This window comes from Chelonia mydas, chromosome 1 (assembly GCF_015237465.2).
Source record: "Chelonia mydas isolate rCheMyd1 chromosome 1, rCheMyd1.pri.v2, whole genome shotgun sequence".
NCBI classification, from domain to species: domain Eukaryota; kingdom Metazoa; phylum Chordata; order Testudines; family Cheloniidae; genus Chelonia; species Chelonia mydas.
In genome coordinates, this window is record NC_057849.1 from 61,294,939 (window position 1) to 61,312,290 (window position 17,352).

Sequence of the window (17,352 nt, forward strand, 5' to 3'; positions counted from 1 at the left end):
AAAGTATATTGTTGTCCACAATTACTGTGAATTCAGTTTTAGTATCTTATTAGATGTTTAAAACTGTTTATGTATGAGAAAAATAATTTGTTTAGGGGCAAATGAAATCTGTCTAGTTATTAATAATAACCTAAACAGTTTATAGCTGGACAAAGTAAGCAATCTTAACTATGAAATTCAAGAAGATTTTTAAATTAATTACTTTGAAGAAGCCATTTAAGGATCTGTCCTAAGCCAGGCCAATTACAAATATTAAGAATCTTCAATCCAGCTTTATCCCACTATTTTGCTGTTTACCAATGTCTAGCCTCTATCTCTGCTCCAGGCGATTAAACAGGAGAAACTGATAGTAATTTAAAAAGAACAGGAGTACTTGTGGCACCTTAGAGACTATCAAATTTATTTGAACATAAGCTTTCGTGGCTCACTTCACGAAAGCTTATGCTCAAATAAATTTGGTAGTCTCTAAGGTGCCACAAGTCCTCCTTTTCTTTTTGAAACTAAAGACTAACACGGCTGCTACACTGAAACCTGACATAGTAATTTAAGTTACAACAGAATTTGCATAGCCCAGTAAAATCATTACAAGAGTTTTAAATCTAATCCATTGGCAGTCTTAGTTAACTTTCTCTCATCAATCCATGTTGAGGTCTTGAGGAGTTTTTCCTTGGGTTGGTTTCTTCCTGAGTCTCCTCTGTCTGTGGCAGCATGCTTGTAAAAAGGGACCGGATGAGTCATGGAGTGCTTGCTGTCTAGGCGGAGTAGCAGAGGGGCGGTGTGTAGGATGCTCACTTCTGAGTCTTTTATACTCTTCTCCTTCCTATTTTCATGAAATGATAGGAAAACACCCCTCTCTCAGGCTTATTTAAATTCAAGTTGGTTGTTATCACTTTCATTGGCATCATGCCTTCAGGGTTGGCTTAGCTGACACTTTCAGCTCCTGAATATGCAGTCCGTTTAATGAATATGCAACATTTATTTAATTGCCTTTGTTCTTTTCCCAGCAAAAAAGATCCAGATAACTTTTAAAGTTCGTTTTAATTCTTTCTTTGTATTCAGTCCATTTTTGAGACTTGATTTTATTAGCATTTGAGAGGAAATGAAATTCTTTTCAAACAGTCCAAACATTCCTGTCCTTATACACAAGTTTTTAGCTCCCAGAAGAGACTTTTTAAATTAAATAACTCTTACAAAGACTTTAGTTTAAATATTTAATAGTTGTTGACTCTGCAGAACAATTTCTGGAACACCAATTTTCTTGTCTTCCTGAGTTGGTGAGGGTTTGCTTGTGCAGTGCCTGTAACTAATTCATTCTCCATTAATATAAATATTTTGCACTTAAATGGCCTCTTACATTAGTAATTAGTTTTGCATCAAATGAGCTTGCTATATTTATACATACAACATCTTATTATTCATACAACAATGCTATCAGGCAGTTATTATATGAAGGTTTACATTTAGATTTAACATATTTTCCAATATACATTTTGAAAGCTTATGCCATCTTAAACATTTGAGAAACAGCAAAGGTTTTCATCTTTAAGTGGAAACGTGAGTTGGAAGTAACCAATATCTTCGGCAAAACATTTCCCACCATAAATGTTCCCCAAGTTCAAAGAAAAAAGACTTTAGGGTGTTTACAAAATAAATCAGTTTCAATAAGGATATTTCTGGAATTCTTTGTGTAGGTTTAAACTCAAGTTTTCCTTTGAAAAGAAAAGAAGGAGTTGGTGTAGGCTCACTTTACAAGTATATTTATGGCTCGATAACACACCCTACGTTCCTTTTTACTCTACTTAAAACATGAATGGTCTGTCTTTGTAATGTTGGCTTGTCCTTGAGAGATAAAAGCAGAAACCTTCTGGAATTTCTTTGATTAGCTCTAACACTTTGTAACATAAATAGCTAAATATATGTATTGTTGTATTTCCAAGCAGCCTGGCTATAACATTCTTGTTGCTATATCTTAATATTTAGGAAAGGTGAAAACATGTTTGAAATTAAGTTATAATCGTATTAATAAAAAGAAAAGGAGTACTTGTGGCACCTTAGAGACTAACCAATTTATTTGAGCATGAGCTTTCGTGAGCTACAGCTCACTTAGCTCACGAAAGCTCATGCTCAAATAAATTGGTTAGTCTCTAAGGTGCCACAAGTACTCCTTTTCTTTTTGCGAATACAGACTAACACGGCTGTTACTCTGAAACCAATCGTATTAATCTATGTCTGCATTAATATTGAGGTCTCTTCCCCACATAAGAAGAAATATACTGTAGAAAACAGGTGATCTTCCTACTGTAGACCAAATTCTAATCATTGTTACAATGAGATGACTAGGATTGCATGGGTATAAATGAGCAGAATTTCACCCATATGTTTAAAATCTGAGGCTGAATTCTGCAGTCCTTAACCAAGCAAAACTTCTATTGGCATCGGTAACAGTTTTGCTCAACTGAGGACAGCAGAATTTGGCTCTGTGTGTTTTTTTCACCTTCAAAAATATAAATTGCCTTTTCTTCACATGCCTAACCATATCTCCACCCTGCTCTGGATGGCCTGCGTGCCTCTTGCTTTTGTTTCAGATACACAGCTTTTTCCCTCCTCCTCATCTTTCTTCAGAGAAAGCTTGGGGCTGATAAGAAAGGGTAGCAAACTGCTTATGCACAGCCAGCCCTCTGCAGTTGCTCCCTGTGTGCCCCGCACTGCCAGACACCTCATAATGTCCTTTTCTGCTTCCCCTTCTCCTGCTACTGTTGGCGTAATTGCACAAAACAGCTGTTAATCGGGCTTTGTATCATCAGTATAAATGTCAAAACGTGCTGTGACCTCACACAAAGTGTACCTTTTACTGGGTGCGTCACAAAGCATAATATTCTCCATGCCCCACAAAATTCAGTAGAATCCTCCCACTCCACGCCACAGGGAACAGGCATTTTCCAGATGCACCATAAGCAATAGTTTCCCCCCAGGTTTTCAGACAATTTTCAAACCTTTGGATTACCCAAGTAAGTCAGAGGCTTTTTAAACTCTCTGGGTATTTGAATTTTGCAGACTGATCATACAACCAATCCATATTCCAAACAGTATATGGAAAGTCACAGACGTTAAGGTCCAAATATTACCTGTCAAGCACAGCCCTGAGTAAGGGGTAAAGTAGAGAGGAACTGAGGTACTGTACCAGCCTTAGAAAGCTCTGTAGACTAGTGTGTGCAGGGAAGAGTACCAGGGGAGGGCACGTGCCATGTCCCTACCTACTCCCCACTTCTTTGGAGTGGTTAACATGCACAGGGATGTCCTTGCATGCATGGAAATGCATGGGCTTCTGTATTTGCTAAGCCCAAGGGAAGAGGGCACGCGGGTGTGTGTGTGAGGAGGAAGGCTCTTTACATCCATGCATTAGTGCAAGGAATGGCCATAGTCTGATCATATAAGTGATATGCTGTCTGGCAATTTAATGCCAAGGGTGATGTCATGCTTTCCTGTGGGGGGAAAAAAAACTATGGGAGAATTGGGAAACTCCACAAGCTTCTTCAAAATCATGGTGCAGAGGGGAAGGAGAGTTTTGTCACACAGAGTGGGCAGGGGACAGAGACCTACCCTGCTGAAATCTCAAGCTGCAGAGAAATCCCGTGATTCTCAGGGTACCCACAAGAAATCTGCATGGAAACCCAGCATCGCCCCACTACTCCTTAGGGGCCCTGTATTCCCTTTGGCAGCACAGCTCCCTTAGGAGCTAGGCTCTTATTAGTTCTCTGCCTGTAGATGGGACCAAAGCCTGTGTGTGTGGAGTGGGACCCTGTGTGAGATAATGATTGAATGTCAGCATTACTTTACCTAGACATATCCCTGCAGACTTGCAACCGAGAGTGACTCTCCACTGATCTGATCCAAAACCATGGAGCCCCAAAAGTGAAGCATCTGCAGACTCGGAGGAATCGTGCCCCCTCAGCCCAGGCCCAGCTCGCTAACAACATTTGGACCAAAGTGGGGGAGGGGAATTCAAGTCCTTTCATCATCTGCTTGAGAAAAAATTAAAGTGATACTCTGGCCCCACTTACACCAAAAGGTCCCTTTTTTTGGTAATTGTGCTAGCACCATAAGGAATAACTCCATCCACACTGAGCAGAAAGGTTTGCCTTATATGTAGTCTGTCCTTAGCTGCAGCACTCTAGTCATGCATCCATGTTCTACAGTTACCTGATGAAATTTGTGACTCATGAATACTCCTGGGGCCATGTCCCTAATGGCTTCCAAGTGCTATTTAACCTGGCTTATGACAGCCACATATTCCATTTAGTCCTTCCAAGGTCATTTCACTTCTAATGAATACTAATTTCTCCATGCTCAGCCACACTCTTCACCTTTATTGCAGTAACAGACAGATGGTTGCAAACTATTTCTGTTATAATGAAACCTGGTAAAGGGGACTGCATAAAGGCCCAGAAACTAACATCTGCCAAGTGGAAATGGCCTCTGAACTATGGGTGGAACAAAGCTGTACTGGAAAATGGAGATACTCTAGTGCAGTGTTTCTCCAACAGTGCTACAGAGACTGCTGGTTGCTGTCAGCAGCTGCTTATGTCACAGGGGTGAAACATCTGTCACTCTGTAACCCATGATCCTTCCAGTTAGTTGTAGCCTGGTCCAGCACTCTCTGAGTAAATGTCCAGCCAGGCTGACATGTAATTTTCCTGTTTGCAGACACAATTTGTGCCTGCAAAAAATGCACCATTTTTTCTCCTGCCCACAAGTGAACTGTGTGGATGCAAATCTTAGTGGCTTCAGACCCAACTACCAAATTTGCGTCTGAAGCATATACAATAGTTAGACACATAATTAGTAAGATTTTTACTCATATTATAATTGCAAGTGCAAATATTGAATGAGTTGCAGGTGAATTTTTTTTTTTCAAATATGAACAGGGCCATTTCCTTTTCCTTCAACTCCTGGTTCCTACCAATGTTGCTACTGCCTCCTTTGACAGTTCTTAGCTGCCCTCTTTTTGCTATGGCATGAATCCCTAAGCCAGACTTGGCCATATTGGCCATCAAATGCATACAAATGGCTCCGTTCATCCATTTTATCATCTTCTCTGGGACAGCAAGTCTTGCACAGAAGAATTTTATTTCCTGTAAACCCATTCACTCTTAATTGCTCAAGTGCCTGCAACCTGCTTTTTAAGCATCCTCTGTGTCACTAGCAAGATTACCAATGTTTCCCTGCTTTCTCCCCCCACCATCCATCCAAGCAAGAACAACTTCCTGTGACTTCCTCTAGTCTCCATTAACACTGCTCCATAAATCATATCGAGGGTTTTGCACATCCTCGAACCTGCCCATTAGATGAGACACCATCTGCTGTCTAATGCCAAAGGGAGTAGAGTTTCTTTCCCTATATCACCGCTCTACAAAACTTTCTAACTTTCCAAAAAAGGTAGTCAGGTGTTTTGGGGGATTGTTTTATCAAGTGCCCATCTTGTTGGTCTCTCTCTTCCCTCTCCATAATTACCCTTTTTAGAATGCTTTTATATCCTTGGAGACAAAAATTATATCTTAATGTATACGGTCTCTACTGACTTGCATTGCTCTAGCTTCATGCTGTATTCTCCTTCATCTTCCTCCTAGCCCAATTATTCTGCTCAGCGGGCCTTCTCTCCCATTGCAGAATCCATAGATAGATACATTTACAGGCTTTCATTAGTATTCTTCCTCCTCTCCTTTTTGTTGCCCAAAGTCTGCAGCAGATTAGTACTTACTTCAGCTGTGGGTTGTATCTGGAGCAGTGTCATTAGTGTTATCCATCCCAGGGATCATGATGATGATGATGTTATCATTTATTATTTGCATGACAGTACTACAAGTTAGTAAATGCCAAGATGACTTTCTTGTCTAAGAAGTAGAGCTGGTTGACAATCCTGCAAAAAAATGCCAATTAGTTGAAACAGAATTTTTTTTGCAGGAATTTCTCAACTCTAATTTTTTTTTGTAAATGAAAATTGTTGAGACATCATTTTGAAATTGTCATTTTCTAAATGAAAAATTCAGTTTTTTCTAGTTCCAAGCCACTTTTTGTTTCAAAATTTGTAAAAAACATTTAAATAAAAAATGACTAAAATTGAAACAAATCACTTCAAAATTATCAAAACCAAATTTTTCAATTAACCCAAATCAAAAAATATTGGATTTGTGGGACACAAAGGTTTCTAAAATTGTGACTGTCCTAATTTGGGATAGGAATATTTTAAAAAATTTCACAGAACAGGAAAACAATTTCGTGCTCAGCCCTACCGAGAAGCAGCTACTTAGGTGACTGTCCATCAAGATTTTACCGTAATTGCTGCTTCTTGGAACCAACAGTGCCCCCAACACACACACACATTTCGAACTCTTTTTGTCATGCTGGTAGTTTTAAAAATGTAAGTCAATTACCAGAGCAGAAAGTTTGTCACAATGATTTTTATTTAAAAAATGTGGAATATTCACAGCCTGTCAAATCCCTCCTTCAGTGCCAAAAAGCCATGTAAATATAACAGTCCAACCATATTGCCTAGTTGTTGTCTTTATTCTGAAATTTTCTTAGGAGGTTATAAGGTCCCCATTCTGCTTGCTGTAAAAGTGGAATTTTCTAAACCTCTCTAGTGTGTACCGTCTGTCATGCCTAGGCATGCTGTGACAAAGTTGGCACCTACTATATGCAGGAAATCGCTCTGCTTGCAGCAGTTGGGGAAACAGTGCTTCAAAAAGGCCTTTAATATTCTGCAAACAACTCAATTATTTATAATTGTTTTGTCCTTAGCCGTAAATTAAAGTAATGATCTTTTATAGAGAGAGTTAAAAAGCAGCAGGCAGGTTTTTTCTTGAAATGAATGAAATCTACATAAACACCTGTTTTGTTTTTAAACTTCATAGGAAATCAATGTGTTGACAGTAGCATTGGTCAACCAAGAGAGAGAGAAAAATTCTGAGAAACGAAGCCAAGGTCTAAGATCAGAGAAAGAGGCGCTGTTAATAGGTAAGACAACTCAGTACTCAGTTCATCACTGCATATAACAACTAGGAAAAAATTATTGTGGAATAAGCAACCTTGAAACTAATGTTTATTGTTAATGTACATGTGCGGTTGACTTAATGGAATTAGAACCTAAAGACTGTGCTGCTTATCATTCCCATGTGTTCACACGGGTTACAGTCAGAACAGCCACATGGAATCAATAGAAACATTTTGATCATAAGGGATACAGGACCAGTTCGACAAGGCTCACTCACATGACTAAGCCTTACTCACCTATGAAGACCTACTAATTTTAACATAAGCATTTCTTATGCAGGACAAGTTGCAGGATCTGCCTCTATGCTTGTAAGGTGACAATAGATAGAGACTGAATTTACTTGTTCCAGGGTCTCATGGAACAGAACAGTGTGAATGGTGATCTACCCATTGCACTAACAAAATGGGTGTAAGAGAAAGGAACAGAAACAATATTGAACAAAATAAGGATGCCCTTAACAGTTTCCTTTTTTTTTTTTCATTAGGTGACAGTTTACTGACAAGAATAGGTATGGGAAAAAGCTCAAGGACAGTTAATACTTTAGCATACCTAATGAAAAACTTTAAAGGGAAATTATAGGTAACGGGCATTGGTCCATTCCAGGAAATGAACTGTGACTGGCATGACATGATACAGTGAGGATGGATTGTGATATATAAGGTTGTTAGTTTGGGTTCTTTTTAATTTTGGATCAGACATTCCATACATAATTTCGGTCCCAGCATTTGGCTTCCTTTTAACTGTAACTATAAATGAATGCCTTTGATTTATTCATAGATAAATTGAGGTAGATGACTTGGTATATTGGGAATTTTATGTAAAGCTTTTCACCACTAAGTGACCAGTTATTTGAATCCAGCCCACTTTGGTAATTATCTAAAGTAGTTACCACTTTATGACTGTCCCATGGCTCATTTGAAGTGTGCATGTGGTCTCAGTCCTGGTCCTAATGGTCAGATGTCCACATCAGACAACCATCATCAGAACTGGTGGTCTTAATGGGAGCCAAGGACTGCATGGGCATGGAAACCCAACATTACTCTTTCCCTTCAAGATCAGGGATGAGGCACATTGGTGATTGGTGGGCGGAGACTTTGCCCTATATCTGCCCATTCTCTAGAATTGTCAATATTTCACAAGCACTAAAATTCACTTAAGAAAAGCTGAGTTACTAAGTTGGTATCATGCATCTCTAGTCAATAATTACAAGCATATTTTTAAGCAGCCTTTTATTTCATTTACATTAATTAAAAATGGGCCATAGTTACAGAAATCAGATTTGGATTTTGAATACCCCAAAACGGAAGTGTTTGAGTATGAAGTTTTGGTTCAATCTATAACAAAGATGGTGCCATTAGCAAACTGAAGACTGAATACAGGTTTGGATTTCCAACAGATCCAGTCAAAGTTTAGTGGTATTTAGTTTGGGTCCATCTCTGCAATTATTGGCAGAGACCTTGATCCTGCAAAGATTTACACGTGTGCTTACGTTTATACACTGTGGACGGCTATTTCCATTGATTTCCATGGGATGACCCGCTATGTAAGTAAGTTTTTGCAGGATCAGGACTAGAATTTGCAAACATAACTGAAAATCTGAAAGAGGAAAAGGAATGATGTAAAATGAGTTAAGCTTTACGTATCTTTTTCTAGTGTTGCCAGTGTTTGGGAAACGCTGAAACCTAACGGTGATTCTATTTCAGTCAGTATCAGCAGAGTGGCCTGCAGTTCACAAGACACAGTGACCCATTTTTGTAATTTGTAACCATTTTGCTCTTGCTCTGTTTATGCCTTAAAAATAAAGAACCACCCCCTTAAGGTTTATTAGTTAAGAAACTCAACCAAAGGGAGCTGAAAATATCTTTGAATCTTGCTATTCAACTCTCAGCAAATAGTTAGTGACATGCATGCTGATGACCATTCCATATACCCACTGTTCATGTAGAGAAGGAGAAATGGGATAATGCTTTTAATAGCAATGCTGACATCCAACATCCTGCTTTCTCGATTCGTCACTATTATGCTGACACTTGATTTCCACTGCAGGAAAAAAACCTCTAGATTTAGAATCTGACTCCTCCTCAGCCCTTTATTCCCAGACCTTTTAACATGATCTTGTAAATTGCAATGAAGAAAGACAGAGCTTGCTCCCTTTTAAGGAAAAAAAATAAGTAAATATGTCAGGAAGGATTTGTGCTTCTCTCAGCAGCACTTTGGGGTAATGTGGATTAAACACTTATCATAACTAGCAACAGCGTAATTATTAGAAAAATTCAAGGCAGTGCAGTTTCTGACACAGTTTATATGAAACGTTTCCACAACAGAGCTTCCACTGAAGGGGAAAAAGCAATAATTTTTCCATTCCAATATCTACTATTATATATTGGTAAATCAAGCATAAAATAGGTAATTGAAATGTTTCCAGCAAGTCTTTGTTTAGAAATCCCTTTATTCATCTGTATATTACCTTGGTCACTTACTTGCTAACTGCTGTCATTTCTGAAGATGAGCGATTGTGTTTATCGTGTTACTATGGCTGTGTTAAAAATGTACTGTTCTCTTTTGTTTGTTGAACTGTGTAAGAAATATAAGAATCGTAACGCAGACTGAAAGACTTGCAATGACTTATTCAGAACTACTGTGTTTAGACATACGATATATTGCCTCAGGTGATTTCAATACCTGGTGTGTTTGTTTTAATACAGGTATCATATCCACATTTCTTCATGTCCATCCTTTCGGCGCCAATATAGAATACCTTTGGTCTTACATGCAGCAACTGGACTCTAGGGTAAACAATGTTAATCAAAGTCTGGTTTCTTCATAGAACTTTTGTTTTGTTTTTTACTGCATGTTAAACTCGGCGTGAGTGTCCATTAGAGAGGTAATGGGATGTGGGGCTTGGGAGTTCGCAGTCTTCATTCATTCGCAAATTACGTTACACACATGTACCTGAGGTCTTTTGCCTTTCATTACTTTGCTGTGCTTTTGTGGCAAGGAAGGCTGTTGTATTAAATGGCAAAGACCACCACGCTGATTCTAGGAAACATGATTCTTATTTACTTCATGTAATTTGTAGGAAATAAATTAAGATGTAGGTTTAGCTCTGGCCACCAAAAGGAGAGAGGATGGCCAGACAGAGACCTTTTCTTGGGACTGTGCCTCTTAGAGAGCCTTGTACCCTGCAATGCGTCCCTCACCTTACCCTGATGCTGCCCCTCAGAGCTGAGAATGCTCTTGATACTTGGATCAGTGAGCCCTCTGTGCGCTTTGGAGCATGAATTATGCAATACAAATGGAGAGTGGAGTATAAAGGACTGACAGGGCTGCAGGCCCTATCAGAGGAGCCACAGAAGTGGTCACCACCTCAGGCTATAGCATGCAGATGGACCAGGGGAAGAGACTACAGTAAGATAGATAATACACTGTCTCTCTTCTCACTTCATCCCATCCACATAATCGACACTGTGCTTATGAAAAATATTCTTTGCTCACTGGCTATATGTGGTGATGCCTGTGTCAATGCAACAAAAGTCTGATTAAATAAATGAAATTCATATTCCTATTATCTCTTCCTCTGGTCAGTATAACTTGGTTCTAAATAAACCCTTTCATTCTGAAGTAAGGAGTTAAATACTGGCCATGGTGTGGCTATAAAATACAAGCAGACATTAGGCACTTAACAATGATTTGCATATGTGGTTGTTGAGATACAAGTAACTAGTTACATACTATGGGTCAAATCCTGCACCCCTTATACTATTGACTTCAACTGACTGCAATAACCTCCCACTTCCTGTCCTCCTGGACTCTCCCCTCTTCAATCTATCTAACATTTGGACTGTAGCCCAGCTAACGTTCCTTTCCTTCTGCTCTGACTATGCCACCCCTCCCTAGAACCCTTTCGTGGCCTCCATGCAAAATAGTGCAAGGTAGAGATTAGTGGAGATGCCTTAGCAAGAGCCCCATTAGTGTGACAGAGAAAAGGGAGCTGGCAGGGCCCTGAGCCTTTGCAACTCGCTTCCTGCCATAACAGCCTGTTTGTCAGCGCATCACAGGCCATCATTTTTCTCTTGTCCTGAAGGAGATGGGTGCAGGGTAGGGCTGGGTAACTGGATGGCTGTGTTTTCATTGCAGAGTTGTACAAATCCGAGTGATGACGTATTTCTTTCTGTATCGAGTTCAAATTCCTGGTCCTGACTTCCAAGGCACTTAGATCTCAGCCCCTTCTTTCCCCCACACTCCTCGCCTAATGCTGTGCTCGGATGCTCCATATCTTCTCGCAGTCACGCTTTTGTGCCTCTTTTCACGCTGTTCCAAATCTCTGGCATATACTCGCTCTGCCAGTCAGCCAAGCGTCCTCACGCATCTTTCAAATCTCTTTGTAATACCCACTGCTTTTGATGAGGTTTCAACTGCTGTCCTCTCCCAGGGTTGGCCACTCCTGCTTAATTATCAATATTTAAAATACAAGCTCTGTGTGCCACATACCACAGTTCAGACTGGTATTTGTTGTACCCCTTATGCCTCTTTTCCGTCTCTCACTTGCCGGTTGGAATCATTTCCTGTGTTTAATTCAGGCCAAGTTCTGCAGCCTTAACTCACACAAATTGTCTCATGGACTTCACTGGGAGCATTCACATGAGTAAGGGCGGCAGGGTCAGACACTTAGGTTGTAAACTCCTCATGGAATGGACCTTCATCTCTCTCCCTTTCTGTAAAGGGCTGTTTAAATTTGCATGGCTACATCAGTGCCAGATAATAAATGTGGACTGCAGGATTTGGCCGGATGAGTTTACTTCTGAAGTGACTGACAGTAGTAACCAATTACTTTTTAATAACGTGATCCTGAGATGTAATCTCAGAGATTAATTTTATTTACTTTCCATGGATACCTTGTCATTACTAATCTAAGCAGGAATGATCATGTCATAGTATCCAGGTTGGCTGCAGTCTCGCTGTGCAACTCACACGTTACCCAAAAGTAACTTGTTAGCAATTACTCTGATGAGAAGTAAGAAAAATATGTAGCAGATTTCGTTTTGGCTGTAGATTGATTGGCCCTTACACTGACTCTCTCTGGCACTTTTCTGCAAATCACTTAAACTCTGCCTCAGTCTCCCCTTTGGAAAAATAAAGGGGTATGGCTAATATTTTCTTATCTTGCTGGGGTGGTGTGGTGAGGCTTAATTTGTGTACTTCCTGTTGGTAAAGTGCTTTGAAAATGAACAATACTCCCATAGTCGTGTGCTAGTAGTGTTAGTAAATAGATTTGTAATAAACCTGTTGTCCACAGAACTGGAGGATACTGCTGTGAATAACAAATCTGTTGCACAGGAAGCAGCAGCAGTATGCATTTCCCCATTATTTTTTGTATTATGATCGTGCCCAGAGGCCCCCATCAGTATTCAAGCTCCTTTGGGCTAAATGCTGTACAAACACACAGGAAGACACAACCGCTGCACACAAGGAGTTTACAGTCTAAAAAGACAAAGACCAATGGTGGGAAGAAGTGGGACAGAATACAAGCAGAGTGAGCAGGGGGGACAGCAGATTTTGAGAGTCCCAGTTTTTTGAGTGCCCAGAAGTGGGACTGGACGATGGGATGGATCACCCAATAAATTGCCATGTTCTGTTCATTCCCTATGAAGCACCTGGCGTTGGCCACTGTCAGAAGACAGGATACTAGGCTAGATGGACCATTGGTCTGACCCAGTACGGCTGTTCTTATGGCCTCTATTTTATTGGTGGTATCTGAGGGAAAGAAGCTGAATTTATACTGCACTTCACTATTCTAATGTAGTTTTAATTTATTTTTGCCCATTTTCATTTTTTAAAATACATATTTTACCTTATTAATTATTCTTGTCTATTCAGATTTTATTTTCTCCCATACCATGTGCCTTACCACTGACCCAGAATAGACACCTGGAGGACCAAGATGGAACAGTTTCCACGGTCATTCTGTTTTTGGCCTCTTCGCTGATTCTGCAAGGGTACCACTGTCATGGTGATTTTTGGTTTTTGGGTGATGATGGGCAAATCTTTCCAACTAGAAACTTGACTGAGGTGACCTGCTCACATAGCTCACCAAATGTACAAAGATTTTGAGTGACATGGAGGCAGAAACAATGCCTCCTAGAGCTCTGGGACTGCTGCCAAATCCTCAGGCAGTGTACCATAGAGCTCTTAACCTGCAGGGGACCAGCTGTCACTGTGCCTCAGTGGGTCACAGCTGAGAATGCCAGGTTCATGACAAACAGCTGAGAAATAGGGCAGACTCACCCCAAACCGGTGGTTATTCCATTATTAAATTATACCAAGCCAGTAACAAAAGTAAACTTCTGTCTCACCACACTGGTTAACAAGAAGTCAGAAATGCAGTCTCCTTAGGCATTCCAGCCCTTTTTTCACCACCCAGACACTGGACTCTATGATGAGTGGTTACTGAAAACCAATTTCATCACATATAGGGTCCTCTAATCCCAAGAGATCAGCCACATAGCCAGGTCAATATATAACTCAGATCTTACCCAATAATCATGCTGTTGCCAATCCTTTAGTATCTAATATCTAATGGCTTATTTATAAGAGGAGAGAGTTAAAATGGTCAAAGAAATCATATACATAAAATCATTGCAAAGTTCTTGGATCAGGTTTGTAGCAGTGACGTTACAGATTTATGGCTTGCAAAGTCTCTTGGAACTTCCAAAAGATTGGAAGGTCCTCAGTCTATAGTCAATATGCTCCTTTTAGTGTAAATCCATAGTCCAAAGATCAGAGCAGGAAAGAGACAAAATGGTGATGCTTTCAGGGTCCTTTATACCCTCTCCCATGTGGAGGGACTGCTCTGAGTCTTAGTTTGTGGAAAATTACAGGCACAAGATGGAGTCCAGGGTCATATGAGCAAGTCACATGCACTTGCATGCTTTGATAGGAGCAACCATTACCCATATTCTGGTTAAAGCATCCACAGGAAGGCTCACTGAGTGCTTCTATGGCCCATTGTGAGAGTTACGTGTTCTTTAATGGGCCATCAGCTTGAATGGGCTATTCACAATGTGCTGGCTAGACTGGATTAACCTTCCTTCTCAGTGTTACTATAGGAGCAAACACATTTGAAATACTGGTACATAGTCAATATTCATAACTTTAGATACAAAGATGATACATGCATACAAACAGGATAATCATATTCAATAAATTGTAACTTTTCCATTGATACCTTACATGACATACTTTGTATACAGTTTGGTGTAATTGTTTAACAGTGGCAATATTAATGACATAAATGGTCATATTTCAATCATACAGGATCACACCAGCTCCTCTTGCCAATGTGGAGAAGGCCCTGGCCCACTGTGACCATTAGCCCTGTAGAGTCCTTGTGCTCAAGAGAGCTCAGGGACCAGGACTGTGTCCCTGTCCTCGCACACCACTTGCATGCCCACATAGGGTTGAGTGCAATCTGGCCCTTAATGGTTACCTGCTAAATTTAACCATAGTTTATGAAGTAAACTATTTTAAATACTGCTTCTACATTTTAGCTTAGCTGAAAGTGACTGACCAAACCTTTACCAAGGAAGGCTTATTTAATCAAAAATGTGGAAACCAAAAAGTAAAATTAATATTTTATGTTTTTTTCAAGAAAATTAGAGTGCTGAACCTCAAGACCAGTTAAAGTATATACACTTCTTAGAGAGACTAAAGTAAATGTTATGAAATGATAACAGCCTAGCAGTGATATCTCTTCCGGTTATATATTGTTGTTCTTTTATAATGCCAGTCCAGGTACAAAAAGCAAGACCCATGCTGCAGGGAATTTACATTTGTGTTAGAGTCAGGAGATTCAGATGTGTGGAGTTAATGTTAACAAAAGGGCTGACCACTAGCATACCATTAATTTAGTACAAAGCTGCAGGGTTTATTTATAGGACAGTCCCATAATAAAGACAGCAAAGCTTCCTGATTAGCATGTATCTACTGCATCTTAGAGCATTTCTGCAAACAAGCTGATAATATGGTTGAGTTTGTTCTCACGTCCACCTGTGCACATCAGAAATAACTGCAGGTAGTGATGTATAAATAGGGTGAATGAGCTCAGAATCAGATTCAGTGTCTGTATGTCATAGCTTACCATGGCATAGATTTTGGGTAATACTAGAGGGTGTGGGCGATTCTCCACATGCAATATAGGGAGTATTCCATGCGCTTTCTACTAGCTTGTGGCCATGAACAAGGTGCTGTCCAGAACCCCATTGGGGAAGATAGGCCATTTCGGGGTAGGAGGAGGGATTATGTGATGGGAGGAGGAACAATGGTGGAAGTTCAGTAGACTGCATTGTCTTTAAGGGCAGGCTAGCTGCTATACTCGTCTGTACTGTGTGGGATTCTCTTCCAGGAGCTCTGGTGACTATGCAAGTCCCCTTCATGCTTCCTCTTCCAGGCCCAATGGTACAAAGGGCAGGCAAAACCTATCCTTCCCTGACCCTACCCCAAGTAATATTTCTTCCAGAACTGAATTTCTGAGAAATGTCTAAACTGAGTAGGAGGCCACTGAACTAGGACAAGAAGCAATGGGCTTAATCTGCAGCAAGGGAGATTTGGATATTAGGAAAAACTTTCTAACTACAAGGGTAGTTACGCTCTGGAATAGGCTGCTGGAGTCCCCTCACTGGAAGTTGAAGAACAGGTTGGATAAGAAGTTGAAGAACAGGTTCTGGGATGGTCTAGGTTTCCTTGGTCCTGCCTCAGCGCAGGGAGCTGGACTTGATGACCTCCTGAGGTCCCTTCCAGCCCTACATTTCAATAATTCTATACCATAGTGGGAATATGGATCTATCTGTAGATGGCATAAAATGTTATAAACTCTCAAAAAGAAATGCTGGGATTTTTAGTTGACCTAGAAAATGTTTCTTCTACGTGTATTCTCTAAATTTCCTATTTCTTAAATATAACCCAATTGTTTCTCACTGTATTTTTGCTTTTCCCTCTATTTCACAGATCTCTGCAAATGAAATAGAAATGCTTTTGATGAGATTGCCACGCATGTTTAAACAAGAGTTCACTGGTGTAGGAGCAACATTGGAAAAGAGGTGGAAGTTTTGTGCCTTTGAAGGAATTAAAACTACCTGACTGTGAATAGTAAAGAAGTATGCAGAAGAAGAATTCCTAAAGCATGGCAGAGTTACAAAGTATTAAAGTATGAAATTTGGTTTTGGCACACGGACGTACATTTTCAGAGTTATCCAAGCCTAATTTTAGTTACATTTGTGACGTTCTCTTGTGAGTGGAAATGTGGTTGTGCACCAGTTCCTAAAAATAAAAATATAAAATATTTTAAAATGTGACCTATGAAAACTGAAGATACCACTGAAGACAGTCATAACGATGTCAAGATATTAACATGCTACATCTAAGAATAGCTCACTGAGCAAATGGATAAGGGAAAAGATTGCCTGGTTATGGTTGCTAAGCTACAGCAATGTATATGTAATATATAGCAGAAATCATTACGTTATGTTCCTGAAAGTCTTTCCATTAAGTAAGTAATTGTACAGTGAGAAAAATTATCCCAAAAGAAAACTTGAAGATGTGTCTGAACAGTTATTGTCTTTTGTAAATTAAGTTTTATGCTGTTCCAGGGATTTTTGCCTTATTGAAAGAGGCCTGAAAATGTGATTGGACTCCTCGAGAATGCTTTATCAAGAATATTATTTTTCTAATGTAACTATTCCTCATTATAAGTTCCTTTAACATGGGTTGCATATCAATTTTCATAAATATGTAAATAAAAAAGAAACCAGTGTTACTGTATTGTATTTGGTATGTAACATTCAGGTTTATGCATCAAAATAAATATTCAGCTCATTACTGTTAAGGATTTTATAGCAAATATATTAATTTTTTTTCAATAAATTTGACTTCTACCAGATTGTTTTTACAAGTTGTTCTTCTGATGTTTCTGAATTGTTACAAATCCAAAAGGTGTCTGTCACTGTTTGCCCTCCTTCCACCAAAGCCAGCTATTGCAAACCTCCCGATGAAATGTGTTGAGTACTGAATCAAAGAAGAGACTGTAATATTAGATTAAATCAAAGGAATTAAAATTAGCACCGAAGGAAGCTCCAAGGTGAAGATTGTGCTTTTACAAACTGAACAGATTTCATTTTGTTTTAAACATATCTAGCCAAGCAGCAAGGTATTTAAACAAACAAAAACAAAGCCATACATTTCACATTTTGCAGTGTTTTGCTGTGCAGCTATGATGCAACCTTGGTGCTTGAGGCAGAGTACAAAGT

General features: G+C 39.6%; 1 protein-coding gene across 3 annotated transcripts in view; it reads left to right on the plus strand.

Annotated features, from left to right (window-relative positions):
* ENOX1 (ecto-NOX disulfide-thiol exchanger 1) overlaps positions 1-16,985 on the plus strand; it is a 509,484-nt gene extending 492,499 nt beyond the window's left edge. For all 3 annotated transcript variants that reach the window (XM_037894600.2, XM_043533288.1, XM_043533299.1), the window contains 3 exons: positions 6,912-7,014; positions 9,757-9,842; positions 16,055-16,985. In XM_037894600.2, the coding sequence (XP_037750528.1) occupies positions 6,912-7,014; positions 9,757-9,842; positions 16,055-16,186 (321 nt within the window). In that variant the 3' untranslated portion in view covers positions 16,187-16,985. The remainder of the gene's footprint in view (positions 1-6,911; positions 7,015-9,756; positions 9,843-16,054) is intronic.
* The last annotated feature ends 367 nt before the right edge of the window (positions 16,986-17,352 follow it).